At 37.4% G+C, this 20,765-nt stretch overlaps 1 protein-coding gene across 2 annotated transcripts in view; it reads right to left on the reverse strand.

The window, feature by feature from the left end:
* FGF12 (fibroblast growth factor 12) overlaps positions 1 to 20,765 on the reverse strand; it is a 479,029-nt gene that overhangs the window by 184,346 nt on the left and 273,918 nt on the right. For both annotated transcript variants that reach the window (XM_004675104.2, XM_004675102.2), the window contains one exon: positions 1,543 to 1,653. In XM_004675104.2, the coding sequence (XP_004675161.1) occupies positions 1,543 to 1,653 (111 nt within the window). The remainder of the gene's footprint in view (positions 1 to 1,542; positions 1,654 to 20,765) is intronic.

The raw sequence follows: 20,765 nt of genomic DNA on the forward strand, positions 1-20,765 counted from the left end.
TTCTTATGTGCTGAGTTACAAACTTGAATCATTTAAAAAATATAGTCACACAAACACAAGCCAACAATAACCACAATAGGCTAATCAACTACTTTACAACTAAGAGCAAGAAAACTGGGCTGAAATTCACCATAATAAAATCTTTTCTTCATTGTAATTTGTATTTTGTAATATGTAATATTAAGTGAACAAAGACTAATTTAGAAAGGGGTGGAAAAGAACATTTTCACACTTAAGGGATTACAGATGTTTCCTCAAATCTTCATTTTTAATTGAAAAGATAGCTCACCACAAAATATCAAATATCTTAGGTTACCTATGCATTTTGGAAGATTGTCATTCTGATCAGAAGAATCACATTTCTCAGAAGACAACTCAACTGGACAAATCTTTAGTGAATATTTACTGTGTACCTGAAACTAAAATTCTAGCATATGAATACAGAAAATATTTTTTTAATATGGCAGCCTACATAATTTTAGAATATTAATTTTCCCCTCAATGTCTCTATATGATTATTCATAAAATGAAAGATAGTACAAAATATTCATAGAGCTGAGATTTGTTTTTATTGTTTTTCTGAAACACAGTTGTACTCTGTCATACCATGATGATATTTTTTAGCTATTAAACTTGTCAATTCGATGACTGAATTAGTTAAGAATGAATTCCAGGGGTCTAACTGATGATCTTTAAGTATTTTTTTCCCTAAATTATAAATGAATTTTCAAATCTACAAATCTTTATTACTCTGTAATATTCATATATACTACACCAAAATTTCAGTGAATTATTTTCATGCTTTTCTTTTAAAATTTTGTCTACATCAGGGGCCCTCCCTAATGGCGCAGCGGGTTGAAGCATCACACTAAGAAGCTAATGCCACTGCAGCATGTGTTCAATCCCCGGCCAGGGAGTTGACCCACATGATGCAGCAGACTTCACCTGACCCGCCCACTGCTCCCCTCAGCAGTGTATTTCATCAATCAACCAGTTCTGTTCCTTACTCTATCTATGGTAAATCCTCACACTGCTCCTGCACCTCTGGCTTGGACCCAAGTTCTGTATGCATAAATAAATAAATCTTTTAAAAAATTTGTCTACATCAAAAGAAAATAACATAATATGCATATGTATGTATTCAATATTTTACCTGAAGAAATAATTTGCAACTTCTAGAAATTATGTCCTGAGAATTAGTATAAGGTGTTTACAATTTGGTCTTAGGATTAAAAATCAAAGCTCGGCATCTTGTGCTTGAAATCCTGCTTTGTCCCAATCAATACTTATTATCATCTGAACATAAATAATAGAATGACTGACAAACTGAAACTCCATTGAGCCTCCTTACTTTCCCATTTGGTATAAAAACTCTACCTTTTACCCTTGCTATAGGGAATCAGAGCAAGAAGGATAAAGAAATTTATACTAGCTTACAAGCAGTTAAATAGTTCAAAGGCAGTGTGGTCATGCTGTAAGTCTAAGATATACCGGGCCATACATTTGATTGTTACTGAATTGCAAGAAGCTAATGTTGCTTACTGTAGTCACTGTTTTCGTCCTTGGTCCCATCAATGGTACCATCTGGGTGCATCTGCAGGAAATATCCCTGCTGGCTGAATAACCTTGTCACAATTCCTTTCAGCTGGGGTTCTGCAAAACAAAATGAAATGATTATTCCAATTTTTATTTTGTTTATAAAAAATGCACATTTGCAAATTGTCAAAAACATTCTCTAAGTAAATGCATACATGCCAATAGCTTACACAGTAAAATAAGTGTTTGGGAAGGGACATTTCAGTAACATACCTTTATTGGTCTCGTTTTTTCCTTCTAAAAGCAAAGCCATAATATTTTGCTGCAGAAAAGCATATGTAAATACAGAAAGGCTAATTACAATTAGGGAAATGCAGGGGCACACTAAAAAGTGAATTATTTCTTTCCCTGGTACATGCAGTTTTCTGGCTGCAAGAAGCCACCAAGTTTAAGGGCACATCCCCATTCCAGAATCACTCTTTTGACCAAACTGCCACTGTGATTCCTAAGCTTCCAGCTGTCACCATCAGGACCTTGAAGATTTCTATTTCTGCTAAATTTCTTCTATTCAATTATCCATCAAAAAATCCGGGGTTTTGAAATTCTGATCAAGTTAGATCAGAAGAATGGCTTAGATGAGTAACAAAAAGCAAAATTAAAATCCCATGTCCATGAGATGTCCCTGAAAAATATGTAGAAACAGATTTCACCTTCAGTAATAACTTTGCCATTGAAGAGTTCAGTACTACACAAGTCAGTGTACAGTGTACACACACAGTGTACACACACGTGCACACACACACACACTCCACACACATGGAAATTTGATATTCTTATTAATAACTATGTGTAATTATCTTTGTAAATTAAAAAAGTCGATTTAATTTATGAGAGTTAATTTCCTTATAAATACTACCTTCTAAACTAAGTGATCTACAATTCCTTTTATGAGTCTCTGTTGACTGAGCACATTGGACTCCACTGCCCTGAGTGGTGGTAGACATCAAAGAATGGATCTATTTCTGATCACTGCCTCCATGGGCCCTCCCAATTGAACATAACAGGGACATGTGAGAGAAGCATGCAGCTAACTAACCCCAGTGCAAAGCAACAAACAGCATGTAGCCCTATCACCATCTAGCAAACCCTACCAACCAATCCAAGCTCAGTTCATGATTACTTTTTCCATGAAGGCTTGCCTGTATTAGCAAGGATTACATAATTAAGAAGGATAAAAAGAACACAAGTGTTTCTGTTGTGAGGCTAACTGTGGGAGAGCAAGTGCTAGTGTGAACCACTTGGTCTACATATAGTCAAGACCCAGCTTTGACCCACTATTGCTGTGTGGTCCTGAGCAAGTTATTTAACATCTAAGGTTTAGTTTTAACATCTGCATTATGGGAAAAATAATTTCTATGATAATTACTGTCGTTGAGAATTTGAGTGAGTAGATAAGACAATCTGAGTTGTAAGTCCCCTAAAAATATAAATCCTAATTAAGGTCTAATTTTTCAAAGTGTGAAAGTAGTGAGGCACAATAAGTCTTCGAAGAATAGTCTATGTCTCTGTAATTTCTCTGTAATTATGCTTTAGTAAAATATTATTTGAACTTGTAAAGTCTCAAAAGTAAATACTGAGCTCAGAGGAGAAGATATAAAAGGATAGAAGGAAGGGACAAGTATCCTTTAATTCATATTTTATTTTGAATCTTATCAAGGTAACTAAGTTGTCATGTTTTCTTTGGTAAAGAGGTACACAGCAACTGAGACATTAATACCTGCAAATATTTGATTTTTTTTTTTATGCTCCTCTTTCTGTAGCTGTAATTAAACAGTTTTTTTGATATGGTGACGCTATCTCCCTGTTGGGCCTTGGGAATTCAGGTAGGTAACTCCTGTTTAGGATAATGAGCATCAAGCCTTTATACCATGCGCCACTGTCCAAGCACAATGGAGTTCTCCCAAATATGAGTTCCAAGTCTGAGTTTTAATGAAATGATGATTTATGAATTCACAGGTCTTGTAGTATGTAAGTTTCAAAGGAGTCCTGATCATCTACTAGATAAACGTCCTGCTCTAGGCTATGTCAGTACAGCCTTCCTAACAGTTCAGTATCCTTATGACCATCAATCAAATCCTACTAATCTTTTCAATATGGGCTACAGATTACCTCCATGAAGGTTTGGCTATCATAATTGAGACTCATTGTTGTATTATAAAGAAATGGGTTTCCAAAATGAGAACACTTCTTGACATATTTAACACACTGTGTATAGTCAACAAACATGCTTTTATTTGTAGACTATGTTGGTATCTAAGAGATGAATAGAGTCTGTGTTGTCCTTAGGGAGCATCAGTGCTGGGATGAAAAAATATTTATATGTAATACTAGTGTGGGATAGCTGTTAAATGAGGGATAAAAACACAGTGGCATTATGGCACCAGGGAGCAAAGGCATAATTCTGTCTCAAGGCTGGGGGAAGACAAATCATCTGCCACTTTTATAGGCAAAGAAACAAAAGGAAGGGCTTTCCAGACAAACAATGAATGGAAGCCAAAACAGCACAGCAAACTCTAGGCGTGATGCATAGTCTGGTATCAACAAAATACATGGCAGAGTTCCTCAAATGCTGACAGGCCTATTCTAACAAATGTTCACAGGTCAACAGGGAAATAAGAAAAATAGGATCTATGGGGAACTTTTTAGTAAGCTTTTGCTTTCAATTTATAGGACTATCCTTGATTCTATGAACATGTTCTTCCATTTGTTTTTCATTTTTTAATGAAGTGATGCTCCATTATTAATAGTAGGGGTGTTTGTTTTTTATTTTTTATTCCTAAAGAAGTATGGCAAATACTGCTAGATTTTCTCCCAAATCCATTTCCTCTTTTTCCTGGGCATCCAGTTAGACCATATGTCCTAGCCTCCCTTGCAGTTAGGTTTGGCAGATGAATGAGTGTCATATGGAATGTAAGTGGAAGTGATATGTGCCATTTTCAGGCCAAAGATTTAAAAGCAAACATTCTCCTCCACATTCTCTTCTCCTTTCTCCTTGGCTGGATTTAGATGGCAAAGCCCTAGGGATGTCAATAAATGGAAGAATTCTGAGCCCTTGAATAACAGGTGGAGAAAAGACAACAGTCATCAGAAATACCCACCTTGGATTGTTAGGTGAATAAAAAATATACCTCTGTTGGTTGTACACAGTAACTCCTGAACCAAAGAGTACCGTGTAGAAAAGGATGGGTGACTTCACAGTGGAACAAACTGACAAATAAAACACTTTCTAGGCCAAGTGATCAAGGGTAACATCAATAATTTTCCTTCATGCTCAAGACTATATACTTTGGATATGTGGTAAGAACATATCACATTTACTTTGAGATCACCTTCCTGAAAGTCTATAACCCCAATCTAATCATGAAAAACATAGCAGACAAATCTCAACTAAATGAGGTTCTATAAAGTAGCTGACCAGCACCCTTCAAAACTGCTAAGTTCATCAAAAACCAGAAAAGTCTGAGAAAGTGTCACAGCCAAGAGAAATCTCAAAAGACACGACTGTTAAATGTAAAGTGGTATGGAATCCTGGAGCTGAAAAATAATTAGGTGAAAAGTAGGGCAATCTGAAGACTTTAGTTAAACACCATGTATCAACACTGACTCATTGATTATCACAAATATACATAAATAATATATTAATACAGAAAACTGGATGTCGGGTATATAAGAAATCGCTTAACACTTCTGTAAATTTAAAGCCATTTTAAAATTAAATTTAAAACAATAATTATATCCACAAAAGTAAGAAATGTTATTCTCAAAGAGGACAGATAAGAAAGAAGATTAAGCATAGGAACTCAAGCTCAATACTGCTTCTCTTGAGGATGATATAGCAATTTCAACAGAAGGTGTGAATTCAAAGCCACTCAAAATAGCAGAGACCTGAAATGGCTATGCATCAGTTAGTGTGGCACTATGAATCAGTTAGCTAGATACACAATGGAAACCCAGCACAGAGTCAGAGCTAAGGGGACCTGATCACACTTCTGAGGATACATATTCAATTGCAGGGGGAAAAAATGAAGTTTATAAGTGTGAAGAGCTTTGGAAGCTAACACCTTCCTTCATGAAAATACCTTCAATTCACTGTCAAAAAATTAAAAAAAAAAAAGACATGAGACTCAAATGTCAAATGTCTTGTCCAAGGTCATCCAGAGAACAAATGGATGAAGATAAGAATTCCCCTCCTGTATACTGAATGATCATCATTCTTTCCTTTCCAAAGAGGAGTCAAGATATAATCTTGATATAATCAAGATATAACTCCCCATACAAGTTGGGGAGATGGTTGGTAGGGGAAGAATGTGAAAGAAGAGTAGGAATACCAAATTGTGTATCAGTTATTGGAGTGGGGGGTAATAAATTAAAAGGGCTATCGGAGACTATAAAAAGCATTTAAGTGTGTGTGTGTGTGTGTATACACATATATAAATTGGATTGTGCTTCTCTTAGGCCTTAGGCCACATACACACTACAATCAAAAATGAAAAATGTAATATGACCCAAACATTGTCACAGAAGCCGCATCCAAAGAATAATACTTACTACAGTGACACTGGCCATATTTTGAACTCATCTGCTTTGTACTAGGTAGTCACCTTATATTATTTTTACTGAGTTTTGTTTAGCACTCAACAGCAGCTGAAAGTGTACTTTTGCTCATTTTTCAGGTGAGATGATGGTAATGCAAGCAAGGTACACCATTTACGCAAGGTCACAGAAGGAATAACTGAAGAAACAGATCTATCTTAAAAGTCTATGGTCCTTGCCACTCTCCAGCACTATTCAGTCACTTTAAGGACACTGAAAATTGGAACATGTCCAGAGGAAAGGTAGCCAAATAAGGAGGGCAAAAAGGCCTGCCATCAGAAGGATGACTGAATAAACAGTCAATATGCAGCCTGGAGAAAGAAGGACTCAGGGGACGTGAGAACTGTCCCCACTTTCTTGAGATTACATAGAAGTAAGTAGCCAATTTATTTGCAGTGGCTCCATTGAGAAAGAACTACTGTGTAAAAGTTACAGGGATATGGCCCTCCCTGGTGGCACAGGGGTTAAAGCACAGCATTAAGGGGTTAGGGCCATTTCAGAGGCTGGGGCCACTTGCTCATGAGTTCCATCCCCACCACCCCAGAGAGTGACTGCATGGCATGGCAGACCTCTCCAGGCCCAACCACTGCTCCCCTCAGCAGTGTACTTCATCGATCTGCCTGTTCTGCTCCCCGCTTTGTCCCTGGTGAATCCTCTCACCGTCCCTGTACCTCTGGCCTGTACCCCAGTTCTGGATGTATAAATAAAAAAATCTTTTTAAAAAAATTATAGGGATAAGATAAAAAAGAACTTTCTATAAACTGTATACATTGCTTAAGGAAAAAATGAGTTTTCAGTCACTAAACAGAAGCAAACTGGGAGAAGCAGAAAAACACAGGTCGTAACAGCGATGAAGGACGAGGATGTCTCTGAAGCAAAGGTATTATGCGTGATGATCCAAGGTCCTCTCCAGCCCAGGTGTCCTGGAAAGCTGTGGGGTAAACCAGATGGCTGACAAAATACGAGTTCACTTTGCTGTTTTTTAGTGTGTGCTTAGGACAGGGAATTTAAAAGACTGTTTAGTAGGCATCCTGAAAATACAAAGTTCTTTGTAAATGTTAAATGCAGATTTCAGAGTAATTTGATGGGATTTTTTAATCAGTCTCTGTGGGTTTACAAATGGGCCTGCAGTATTAAGGTTTAATGTTGCCCACTTAAAGGAACTGAGATTGAAGAGGCTGTTAAATGTGATTCTTGTCAAGTGCTTCTGGGGCCTCATACTGCTGCAAATTTCAAAATTAGACGATTAGGGTTGGAAGTCGTTCATAAACAGATATATTTTTGACCAATCACAGCTAAACGGTATAGACTTGGGCCTATTACATACCATAAATACAAAGTCTATGAGACAGATCATAAATGAGCTATCGTAAGATGTTTGAAAGAGGTTAGAACTTAAGGCTTTTGAACAAACTAAAAAAATTACAAACACACTGAGCTGTGGGAATTCATTAAAAATACATGTTGTTTAGTAAAAGAGAAGCAAGCAAGCCCGAGGCCCCTCATTCACTCAGCAGACTTCAGTGGACACACAGGAAGGAGTGTGGATCTGAATGCGTAAAACCAGAGGTGTGCTGTAATTATAGAATTGAATCCGTTTTGTAGGGATAAAGGGTAGTACAGTGTTCTGTCTCTATTCCCTCATCTTCCCATTGCTAAAATGAAAGTGACAGAACTAAGTTATCAGCAGTGACCTAGTGAAGGCCATGGGAATTCCTCTGATGTGTTAATAATTACAAGAGGACTGTTTGTAAGGACATATCTATTCTCTTAATCAACAGGTAATAATGGACACATATTATTCCAAAACAATTATTTATTATGCATCAAATTTTATGGCTGATTTTCTTCTAGGCACAAGGTCTCCAAAAAAGAAAAAAAGAAAAATCCTTGGGGGCTGATTTCTTTAGTATAAATATTCCCACCATGGCTGATTTAAAACTTCCACTTGACATGATTGAATGCAGACTTGGAGTTGGGAAGAATGGTGCACAATTAGTTCCAACACACCACTGAATAGAACAGATAATAAGACGAGAAACTTACATGACAGGAGGAAAGACAGAAAGTAAAAAGACAAACAGTATCTACAAACAGAGATTTAGTGAAATGATGTGATGAAAACCACAGCAGTGAAACAGATGAAGCATATAAGGAGTGTACCTACTACCGTGCACAGAAAGTTTCAAAAGTGATTTCTAGAAACCTAAACAAAGAGAAGCAAGCCTTTGAGAAAATCTAAAGGAAGAGCATTATGCAGAACATTCTGGGCACAGGTGACAGTAAATGAAAGTAATCCAAATAGTTGACAAGATTAGGCACCATCAGAATAGAGGCTCCCTGAAGATCCTTCTTCTAGACCAGGAGTTGGCAAATTATATCCTGGTCACTGCCAATTTTGCAAACAAAGTTTTATTGGAACACAGCCATGCCAATTCATTCACACTTAGCCCATAGCTACTTTCGTGTTATAACATGATAGAAAAGTAGTTGCAAAAGAATCCTACAGTCTGCAAAGCCTAAAACACTCACAAATCCTTTATAGAGAAATTTTGCCAGTGCCTTGCTCTAAATCCTTGCTTTTACAGTTCCCTCAGCCTGAAAAGCACAACTCCTGCCTTACACTTCTGCTCAGAACTTTTCTCCAATCTTCTTTTTTTTTCCTGAAGATTTATTTTTATGCATACAAGAACTGAGGTACAGGCCAGAAGTGCAGAGGGTGAGAGGATTCACCAGAGACAGAGTGGGGAGCAGAACGGGCAGACTGACTGAAAATACACTGCTGAGGGGAGCAGCGGGCAAGACAGGAGAAGTCTGCTGCACCTTCTCTCCAATCTTCTATGCTAAGCTTCCTTCCAGAAGGCTTTCCCTGAAACCCTGAGACAAAATGGATCACTCCCTCACAGAATTTTCTTTTGCGCAAGATGACTTCCGATACTATTACAGCTGTTTGCTAACAAGTCTGCACCTGCTGCTGAGCTATAACTCCTCAAGGCCAAGCTCCCTGAGCTTTCATCACTCTGTTTCAGGATCTCCTACAGTGTCAGGCTCAGGGTAGAGAGAAGGGTTCATATGTCAGAAGAAAGGAAATAACTTATTATCTGTGATCTTTCATTTATTATCACCAGAAACTACTCTTTTGCAAGGAAGTTGTTCAATATAATGCTTCCAACCCACAGTGCACTTCTTTCCAAGTTGTGTCTCACCCTCCCCTCCCTGCCACACACACTGAACACAGTCTGACACGCACAGCAGCGTCCTCCATAAGCGACACAGTGTCCAAACCCCGAGTTGTCTAATACATCAATGGGAATCAAGTGACCTTGAGACAGGCAATCCGTAACCTTAATGCTACCTCAAAGCTAAATGGAAAGAAAAGACATGCTTTTCCAGAGTCTTCTCTTTGCTGAAGCAGTCTGAGCTGGAAAGACAGGATTTTTTGTACTTAGCCAACTTTACCCCTTGTACCATTAGCCCCTTCCCTCCCAGATTCTTCTCTAAAACATGTTCATGAAAATCTAAAATAACTCAAACACCATGTATTGACTTCCACGTACTGGTACAAAGATGAGTAAGATGCAATTCCTGCCTTGAAGGCACCCACGGCCTATTCAGGGAGACACACATACACAATTCATCTTTAGAGCAGCGAGCATGAAAAGCACTGCCGTGGAGAACAAACAAAGTGCCATGTAATCACAGCTCGAGGATGCTAATTTTACTGGCATGTTAGGTTCTGGGCAAGAAGCAGTTACGAAAGATTTCAAAGATAAGGCAATGTTTTGGACTTAGTCTTGAACACGCAGGGGAACTTTGCATTAAGCGGCATCTACGGGAGCAACAACCCCATGAGAAAAACATATTGAGCATATGCAAAGACTAGGCAAATCGACGGGTGCCTGCAGGGTGTGGGGAAATAAAGGGGTGCACACAGTGGCTGGGGAGACTCCAGACAGAAAATAGAGGTGCAGGACTTTTGAACCTTCATAAGAAAAGCTAGTACATTTACTAAATCTTTAAATCAACAATGTCCAAATTCTTTGGATCATATATCCCTAGTGGCAAAAATAAAATAAAATCTAAAGCCTCCAAATGTGTATCTTTACTATTTACAAATGCCATATATGCACTACTTCATAAATGATGTGTATATTACCAAGAAAACTTGAAATATTTAAAACTTGAAATATTTAAATGAGTCAAATACTAATATAAGCAGAGTTAAAATGGTTTCCTTCTGTCTGCTGAAGGCTTGCTGTGCCCACTTCAGACAAGAAAAGCCTTAGGTACTATAACAGGGTGGTCCCCAGGAACAGTGTAGGTTCCAGGCTCCCTGCACCCCAAGGGAGAGTGGAGTGAACAGGAAGGAGAAGCTGGAGACCAGGAACTAACAAAGGAAGAAAGAAGGAGACAGGAAGGAGGCACGTGGAGAAACTAAGATTGTTTCTTGGTCCTGGACTGGTTGAAAAAGATGTAGATGAGAGACCCTTGAGGAGGTTAATAATGGCAGCTTTTATCTTGAATTTGACTTTGCTTTTTTCCAGATTTGTCTGACTGTTTCTGATGTTTTTCTAGGGGTGCTTTAGACTGGTGGCAAGCTTCCAGAACTTGCTTTGGACCAATCCTGTTTGGTTGGACTTCAACCCACAAGGAGATGGGTAACTTTTGGTGCTTGATTTGGAAACCACTTTGTCTTGTCTTTGCTACACACTAACTGTTTTAAAGTTCCCTTCCATTAAAGGTCTTATATGTTTTGTTTTCTTGTGGCAGATGGCAGCACCTACCTACAGCAAGCTGTTTGGGGGTCCTCTCCCTGCCCTGTAACAATACCACATGCCATAGGCAATAGAGAAACAGTATAGGATTTTAAGTCATGATAAGTTGGATGTTAAGTCATGATAAGTTCTGAGAGCAGTATGTTTGGAAGTCAAACTGAGGGGCAAAGGAGAAAGATTTATTAGAGTAGGTGGGACTTGGGACTTTGCTCATGAAGCCTCTTAGGGAGCTGTCACATACAAAAAGCCCATAGGTGGGCAGTGGCAATGAGTGAAGAGAGGGCATCCTCTCTTCACTCAGTCCATGATAGGACGAGTAAACTCCCCTCAGCTCTAAAAAACTGCAACCTCTGTCCCTAAATCCAAATCTACCAACAGGCTTCTAATCAGAGGGCTTAAAAAAAAAAGATTTATTTATGCATACAGAACTGGGGTACAGTCCAGAGGTGCAGGAGCAGTGAGAGGATTCACCAGAGACAAAGCTGGGAGCAGAACAGGCTGATGGATGAAGCACACTGTAGGCAGGTCAGAAGAGATCTGCCACACCATGTGGATCACTTCTGGGGCCAGGGATTGAACTCATGCTGCAGTGGCTTTAGCTTTGTAGTGCTGTGCTTTAACCCACTGCGCCACCAGGGAGGGCCTGCAAAGGTCTTTTTAAGTGTAGAATATCATGGAAGGTGTGAGGGAATATTTCCACGAAGCCAAATTATATCTTCACATTTCTAAAGACTTCTGTTTATGAACGGGACTTGGATTCTGCTTCACCTCCTTGGTCTTTCTTAGATTATCATCCTGGAAAGCAGATGGAAGTGAACACTAGCTGTCAGGCTGCTCAAGAAAAAGCTCTGACAAATAAGGACCATAATATATTTCATTCTAGAATCTTAAGATTTGAGCACCAGGAAAATCAACAGGATTATCACCAGGCTCATTGTGCAGGTAAAGAACACCAGGAACAGGAAACCCCTGGCAACACAACTTCCAAGCCCTGTAGTCAGGGTCTCGCACCTACCATGACCCTGCTGTGCTGTATGTAATCCATAAAATAAAAGCCATTCCTTATGCCTCTCACAGATATTTTGGCCTCCTTCTAAACTAGCTACACAGAATCTACAAAGCAACTTCATTTTTTTCATGCATAGATAAAATGTGCTTCTTTTGAAACTGTTGAAGTACTGGGGTCTGCTTCTGAAGGCTATTCTAAGGAACAGGCATATGCATCATAGTGCACTATGACCAGAAAGGTAATAAGCTCCTAGGGTAGAGTTAACTTCCATATTGAATTAAAGAGGAGGAAGAAAGAGGGTGAAAAGCAGGAACAGTAGGCAAATTCTCCAGATTTGTCATTCATAGGTTAACAACTGCATTTACCACATGTAGGTGGATTATCCTTGAATTCTCAAGGAAGTAAGTTAAGGCAGCCAATCGGAAACTGAGACTTACAGCGATTAAGTCACATGTTCTAAATCACAGAGCTAATAAATAGCAGGTGTTGAAGCCAGATCCCTCTCCTCTTTACATTGCTCATGGTCACTCATCAGCAGTCACTTGAAATATAACAAGCTAACCCTCCCTTCTTCTTCCTTAGCTGTGATCAGCCCAAAAGCCTAATAGAAATCGATGCAGCAAGAGATCAGAATAAACAGCAAACACTAAGGACAGTTGAAGACAGGACTTTTGACCTGGTGCAAAACAGGGAGAAGGAATATAGACACCTTTCTTCATACAGAAAATATTGTGTGATGGAGGCACCCTCACTTAGCACAGAAAAATTTTCTCAGTTCATCATAAAGTCTCTTTTTCACAGACACATCCTTTGGCACCAGAAATAAATGAACAGTCCACACTATGTGGCACCACAGTTAACTGACATCAGAGTTGCAGTGCAATGTAGGACCTAAAATCATCCTTTGTCTCGAGGGACCTGCTCCTCCAAGCTGACAAGCCTGGGAAATTCCTCACATGCCAGCAGGTAAAATGTGATTATTGTAAAATGCGATCTTTTCTATCATCTTTTTCAGAGCATTCACCAAGAAAAATGTGCAGAGTCAACCAGAGTGAGTGGAAGAGGTAATAACACTTTCTGCAAAAGAGCAGGGCGGAGTTCCACGAGCCCATCAATCAGATTTGACTCGGCCACAGCACCGGCAGTGCAGAGCAGTGTGAAGCACAGGTCAGGTGGACCCAGACATCTCAGATCTGATCCCAATATTTGCTTCATTTCATCCCCACCACCTCTGTGCAGGCCATGGACAGCTCCTGGTTAGATTTATCCAACAGCCTCATATCTCACTAACAGTTTTCATCTGTTTTCCCTTCCAAACCATACTGCAGTAGAGGTAATATTTTATGATATAAATTGGATCATGTCACTCTCCTGCTTAAACTCTTTAATAGCTTCCCATTTCATTTACAATAAAATGTCAACCCCTTAGCATGGCCTGGAGAGCTTTGCACCATCTGGCTCCTGCCTTCCATTCCATCATCATCTCAATTTACTCCCTCCCTGATTCACTAAGCTTCTCTTAGAACCAAAGGTCTTTGCACATGCATTTCCCTCTGCCTGGATTGATTTTCTTCCTAAAATAAATTCAAGTCTTAGCTTAAATATCACTATAGAGAAGTCTTATCTAGGTCCTCAACATAAATCTCTGTCAGCATACTATACTGTTCCCTTTCATAATCTTTATCCCATTTTGTAAATAGATAACTACTTTTCTTTATTTGTTGAAAATCTCTTTTCTCTCAGACTGTGGCAAGAAGATACAGTCATGCTAGCTTTAACCATCACAACATCCCAGTACTTAGCATAGTGCCTATTAATACAACATGGTAAACAAATACATATTATATTGGTTCAATGAATTAGTTTCCTGTCTCTGGGCTTGAGCTTTCAACTATAAAATAAAAGTATTGGAACAGTTCAAGGCTGAAGATCACAAATTCCAGCAACCAAAAAAACTCAAGTAGAAAAAGATACCTACATGCTCTTTTCAATGAGTTAAGACTGAACATGAAGAAAGAAATTCATAAATAACATCACTCAAAACTATTTGCTAATACTATTCAGATTTCAGTTAAAATTTAATCTACATAAACTATAATAATGCAATTAACTTTTTACATGATGTTACAATGCCCAAACAAAGTGAAATGCTTTTCAAATGTGGATGCACACTTGTGACATCAATGTGGCTCGTGAGCCGCACCTCTCATTCACTTTAGGAGGTACCGAGGCAACTGAAACATAAGTATGAACTGACTGATAGCGAGAGGTCTTTACAGACAAATGAAAAATACATGGATCAAGAAGTAAGGTGGCTTCAGATAATACTCTCAAGGGTGACTACTATAATTCCAGACAGCCATGTATGGGGGTGGGAGAGGGAAGCTTCTTCTGTCATGATCAATTCTAAGAATCATATTTCAGACTTCCCCAAAGCAGAGATTGATCTACCCATAGCCAATTATTCTCCCCAACCCTGCAAAGGAGGCCAGCTTGACTTTAACATCCATGATTATAAAAATCGTCAACAGTTTCCCCTTTATATGTGATACATCTACTAAGAAAAAGGCATGTTTTATCAACAAATAAATTTTTTAAAGTCTCATATGTTTGTTTGGAAAAACAGCTCAACATTAGCATGTAAGTGAAATTTTATCTACTTGTCAGGACCAAAATTTGAGAAAATTGCTTTTTTACTTGTTTCAACGTCTTGTACTTATATGCTATAAAAAAGCTGGTTTAATTTTAGAATCTCTGTGTTTTGTTTCTAAATGACAAGATAAGGGAATAAATTAGAAGCTCTTTGCAAGAATGTCTCTATACAAAACCCATTCTGCATGTGGACCATCTTTATTGTCACAAATGGAAACCAAATTAGAATGTTCACAAGATTTTCTATTTTAATGCTAATAGTGAGGCTCTAAAAACTTTTGATGTGTCATGTAAGTATGTAGATCAGTGATTTTTAATTTAAAATTTGGTGACAATTAGGGTTCTCTCTAGTAGCACAACAGGTAAAGTGCAGCACTATGAAGCGATCAGCAGGGAGTTTGACCAGCAAGGTGACCCTTAAATTCTCATTCAGTGTTTCCCCTCTCAATTTTCTGACCTGTTTCTTGCTCCCCTCAGACGTGTACTTCGTAGGAGGGCCTATTCTGCTCCCCACTCTGTCTCTGGTGAATCTTTTCACCACACGTGTGCCTCTGGCTTGTACCCCAGTTCTATATGCATAAATAAATAAATCTTTAAAAAAAATAAGGCAGGAAGAGAATAGTTTGAGAACCAATAGATTTAAACATCTAAGAATAACTACATAGTAACTGCAAGATTAGGAAAGAAATAATTTATGGAGTTGCTCAAAACAAAGAATTGTCAATGAACTACAGAAATCCCTCAGATTGAGAGGGGAAATACTGAATGAGAATTTAAGAGACAGTATATGTATTTGATAGAAATTCTGAAATGAAGAGAGACAGGCCAACTGATGAAGTACACTGCTGAGGGGAGCACCGGGCAGATATGGAGAGGTATGCCGCACCAAGCATCAATGTTTTTTTATGCCTCCTATCTCTAAAACATGGTAGATTACATGGGTAAAATTAAAACTGCATAACATTCAAAATTACCATTTTAGTTGGAAATACACAATCCAATAGGAAAATAACAATATAATATCTTGAAGGACTGAGTCACAAACACACCTTTCTAACCCATTCTAAATACCAAGCAGCTCTTCATTCAGTAATTGAGAATCCACCAGAGTCAATACTAGAAAACTGGAGAAAAGTCATTAGTAAGAAGAAAAGTCATTAGTTAATTGTTCCAAAACATAGGATCTTCAAGGAAACCATATTTCAAATAATTAATGTATGATTGTTTTAAGGATGAGACTATATAGAAGCAGATACATATTCAAAACATCAGTTGGAAAGCTTTATTATATTTTGTTTTACAATTAAGAAAATGAAGCCCCAGTGCAGAAAAATTACTTTTCTGTTATTATGTATTCATTAAAATCTGAGTAGGACTCCTTTTCATAATTACTGAAATAGCTATTTTTTTTAAATAGCTATTTAAAAAAGAACATAGTAACAACTTTTTGCAGTTGGATGCAAAATAGGTAACTTCCAGATTATTGATAAATATAACTTCATTCACTTAAATTGAAAATTTCCAAAAGCAATAGAGCAGGGATTCAATTTCTGAGGATCCAATTCAATACCTTCTAAGAACATTCTCTGACTAGCATAATTTTACATTTTTTATTTAAGTAGATAACATTTACTTGTTCTTTTTATTTTATCATTAATCTTCTCTCCCCAACTCCACAGAATCAGATACAAATCTATACAATACCAATGATCTATGTAATTCCAATAATCCAGTAAAACATACTCTAATGATAATCTAGGCAAGATTTCAAAAATGCCCATTTGTTGCTGAAATCTACAATATACAAAGGAATATCCACAATGAAAAAGGAAGAAGTTGTAGGCACATAACAGACACTAAGAAAGCTTTAGGCCTTTGGGGGAATGTTTTTTAGTTTATTTCATCAAAGCAATGAAGTTTACAAAGTTCTTACTTCCCAGGGTTACCATCTCTTTCTCTCTCCCTCTCTCTCTCACACACACCCTTCAATAATAATTACGAATTTTTCTTAAATTTTTCATACTATGGATTCTGCCTTGATTACCCATTTTAACTATATGTACATACAAATACATACATGACGTGTACATAAGTATATACATTTATATACATGTAAATATATACATGTCACACACACATTTCTAGTCACTACACTTGGCACCAATACACTATTATCATCAGAAGTTATTAGAAATAATACTAGAAGAAAGTTTAAAGTCTCCCATTTTAGCAACATACTGGAATCCTCTCATTTATCATGTAAGCTTAAAGGAGTTGGGTCATAAAGACCTTTTTTATAACTTTTATTCTATGTTGTAAGATAACACGTGGTATTTTGATAAATATTTGCATTATGTTTTAATAACTGGATACCATGGAATACTAGGATTTGAACAAATTTAAGAACCACAGTGGTAGACATCAGAGACTTTCACAGCCTAGGGCTTGGGGTAAGGAAGTAACTAGAAACTAATAACAAGATTTAGCTTAAAGCTTATGCCAGAAGTCTGTAAGAACACTAAAGCAATAACAGCTTTCAACAATAAAAATTAATATCCACTAATAATTAAGTGGGTGCTGTGTATTTCAGTTCCAGGTGCCCAAGCTTCCGTGTCTTATCTCCTTATTAAGAATTACAATTGACTGTGCTGCATATAAACCTTTAGGCAAAGCATATTTCATATGTTCGCTTAATGGAATGGCATATTCTTGGAATTCAGAGTTTTGGCACTTAATATTGTTTGTGAGATAATTTATGGTTGACTTCATCATCCTTTTTCACATCACCCTCAGGCTATTTCAAAGCTTGAAACTTTATTAACTTTCATTCGCTTAAGTGATATCACTTTAAGCCAAATTCTAGAATCTAGCAGAGGAGATAGAAATACTAGCTATCAGAGCAGAAATCCATGAAAGAAAAATAACCTCAACTATAGGACACTTAAGAGAGGGCAACAATGATGTTATTTCAAAAATGATGTTCCTCTCCAGAAATTCTATTTGTGATAGTAAAAATAGTAAAAATAACTTGTGGAAAACCTAATTGTCTAATCTAGTACAATAGAACCTCTTTGATGTCACAACACAGCATAATTGTAGTCAGTTACCTCATTTCAGGACTGACTTTCCCCTCCCTTAAGGTTTGGTACCCAGGGAAAGAAGACCATGTTCTATACCAGTGCTACCCAAAGGCAATATAATATAAATCACATAGGAGTCAAACACATTTAAGAAGAAAAATTAATGACTGAAATTATTTGAATAATTTCATTTAATGTAACATATCCAAAATACATAATCAATAAAAAAAAAGATAATTTTCATTCTCTTCCCTTATGCTAAATCTTGAAATCTGTTATGTATCTTACAATTACAACACATCTCAATTTGAACTATTCATTTTCAAATGCTCAAAAACCACATTAGCTAATGGGCATCACAAAAAGGAGAGCATAGGTATAGATACACATCTTGATAGAGATTTTTCTCCAAACAGAAACTAAGCACTACTACATAAAGCAGTAATAACCCCAGTGATGCATAATATGAATTCTCAGAATAACAAGGTACAGGTACCAAAGATAACATATATCCTGAGAAATACATATCAAAGAAGATGCAGGGCAAACCTTTCATCTTAAGCATCCTGCCTGCCTCCTTGCCTACCAGCCTTCTTCCCTTTAATCTTGGCATTGATCCTCCCTTCCTCCAACACACTGCCCAAAGAACTATGCTAAGAAACATAAGTTGAACAAGACATTTATGGTAAGTGATCTTGTGAAGTTGACCTTTGAGTGGGAAAAAGGTAACTCAGTTAAATAATTCTATAATGAATCACAATATTTGAAGGGCTGTGAAGGAGTCCTGGCCACTGTGGAGAAGAGATCACACCTAGTCTCTAGGAATTGCTGTGGGGCTGAATGCTTGTGTACTCTCTAAGTTCTTATGTTGAAACTCAAACCCCCAAGTGATCATATTAGAAGTGGGGTCTTCTGGAGGTGACTAGATTATGCAAAACAGAATCCTCATAAGTGGGATTACTATCCTAGTAAAAGAAGTCTCAAAGAGATCCCTCACTCCTTCCACCATGTGAGGACATAGTGAGAAGATAGTCACCAGTAAGAAACTATCAATACCCTGATGCCAGACTACCCAACCAATATCCATTTAGAGATGGATGCTGTTTATAAATCATGCAGATTAGGGTAGTTCTGTAATACTGTCTAAGAGGGGTAGTACTGAAGTAAAAATGGTTTCTATCAAGGCATAACATTGAAGAGGAGTGCTAGTGAATAAAACAGAATTAGCTAGAGCAGACAGGGAACTGAAAATATGGGAGCTTAAAAGTCATAATATTCCACTAAAGAAGCTGAAGGACAAAAAGTACCTGGATGAGTCTGAACTATTAAAATTGCAGGTGCAATTTAGAATCTAGGAATATAGATTAAAAACTGAATGTTTAGAATGTTATAGACCTTATTATGTTTCTTTTTTATATTCCATATTATTATTCTTTATTATATCATAGTCCTTATTATATTCCTTATAATAATAAAGGAAGAATCAGTATGAAAGCAAGAGTCATTAGGAAACTCTGAAGTGAAAAAAAGAAGCTAGGTGGATACACAGACGGGGCTATCTAAATTAACAATTTTTGTTGCAACTTGCCCAAATACAACTACTGATACAATGGTCCATCTCTACCCAAGCTGGTCACCCCTTTGCCATCTATAAGCAATGGTGTAGAACTTCAATTAAGTAGCTATAAAAGCCTACATATGCATCACTGTACAAATCTAACTTTTGATTTATGTACCTTTGTCCAGGAATAATAGACTTTCTTTTTGAACCAATTACTAGAGTGGTCGTCTTCTATCTATTGCCTGTAGCAATAACAAAATTCATTACTATGGAAAACAGAGCACAAAGCTGCTACCAAAAAAGCAGCTGGCTTGCCCAAGGAATATATTTTCCCTTCTTTGTTGTTACTAACCTAGAGTAAGTAATCAACCAGTAGAAATTATAATTATGTAACAAGTAGAGTTCATAATTATATAATTTATATGGCTTTGTTCTCAACTGTATCAATCCAATGTGTAGTTACAAAATTTACATTATCAAAATTATACTATGAGAAGGCCTATGTTTCAAACTTTAAACATTTACAAGGAAGAATGAAAAAACATTGAAAACTTCTAAACAAGAGGGTAATATAATCTAAGCCATATTTTTAAATCTCAGCAGAGATTGCAAGAAATAAGCTACATAGAAGGACAGATAGGAAGACAAGTCAGAAAATAGCAACAGGAGATTGATGATGAGATGACAGGCTTGGATTAAAGAATGTTCTGGTGATAGAAAATAGTTTAGAATATAGAATTGTCTTGACTTAGTTATTAATTGCATGTGGGCAAAGAAGGAGATGCGTGGGCAGGCAGTAAAAATAGAAAGTGGAAGTATGAATCCATGGCACAGCCAGAATTTTCTTAAAAGAAAATAGAGTAGATCCTTAACTGACGTATTTCCCCCAAAATAGCATATTCTTCCCAGCATGGCATGAAAGACAAAACCCAGAGTTTATACTTCTCTGACCTAATGAGCATGCCTTTCTCTTCTTGCTACACTGACCACTGAGTGTGGGCGTCTCTGTGAAGTACCAGGGAGACAGTGGGGAACACACTTGTCAACTTGAAGCCTTGCTCTTGGATGTGCCCTTTATATGATCACATGGAAGTGTGGTAATAAAGCAGAGGATGAAAAGGCAATCTTAAAACAAGTCCAGCTGGTCTTCCTCATCAGTTTTTAGCCCAGATGTTACTTTGTGATCAGGCCTAGCTTAACATATCAAGGATGATACCATGGTTTCTGATTTAAGCAAGATGGATATTATACCACTACTTGAGAAGAGGAACAGGTTTGGAGGTAAATCTATAAATTCAGCTTGGTATATTTTCAATCTGAGGCACCAAGCAGAAGCTGGATATATAGGTGGCAGATGTTTCTCAAAAAAGAAGTCTTTATTGAGTATTTCAATTTGGCTGACTTCAGGGAAGTAAAGCCATGAGACTATAGTTGAGTGTTTAGGACCCAGAACTGAGCCTTGAGAATCTCCCAACATGGAATAAAAGAACAAAAACTTA

The sequence above is a fragment of the Condylura cristata genome, unplaced genomic scaffold (genome assembly GCF_000260355.1).
Source record: "Condylura cristata isolate star-nosed mole 26May11 unplaced genomic scaffold, ConCri1.0 scaffold00003, whole genome shotgun sequence".
Taxonomy (NCBI): Eukaryota; Metazoa; Chordata; class Mammalia; order Eulipotyphla; family Talpidae; genus Condylura; species Condylura cristata.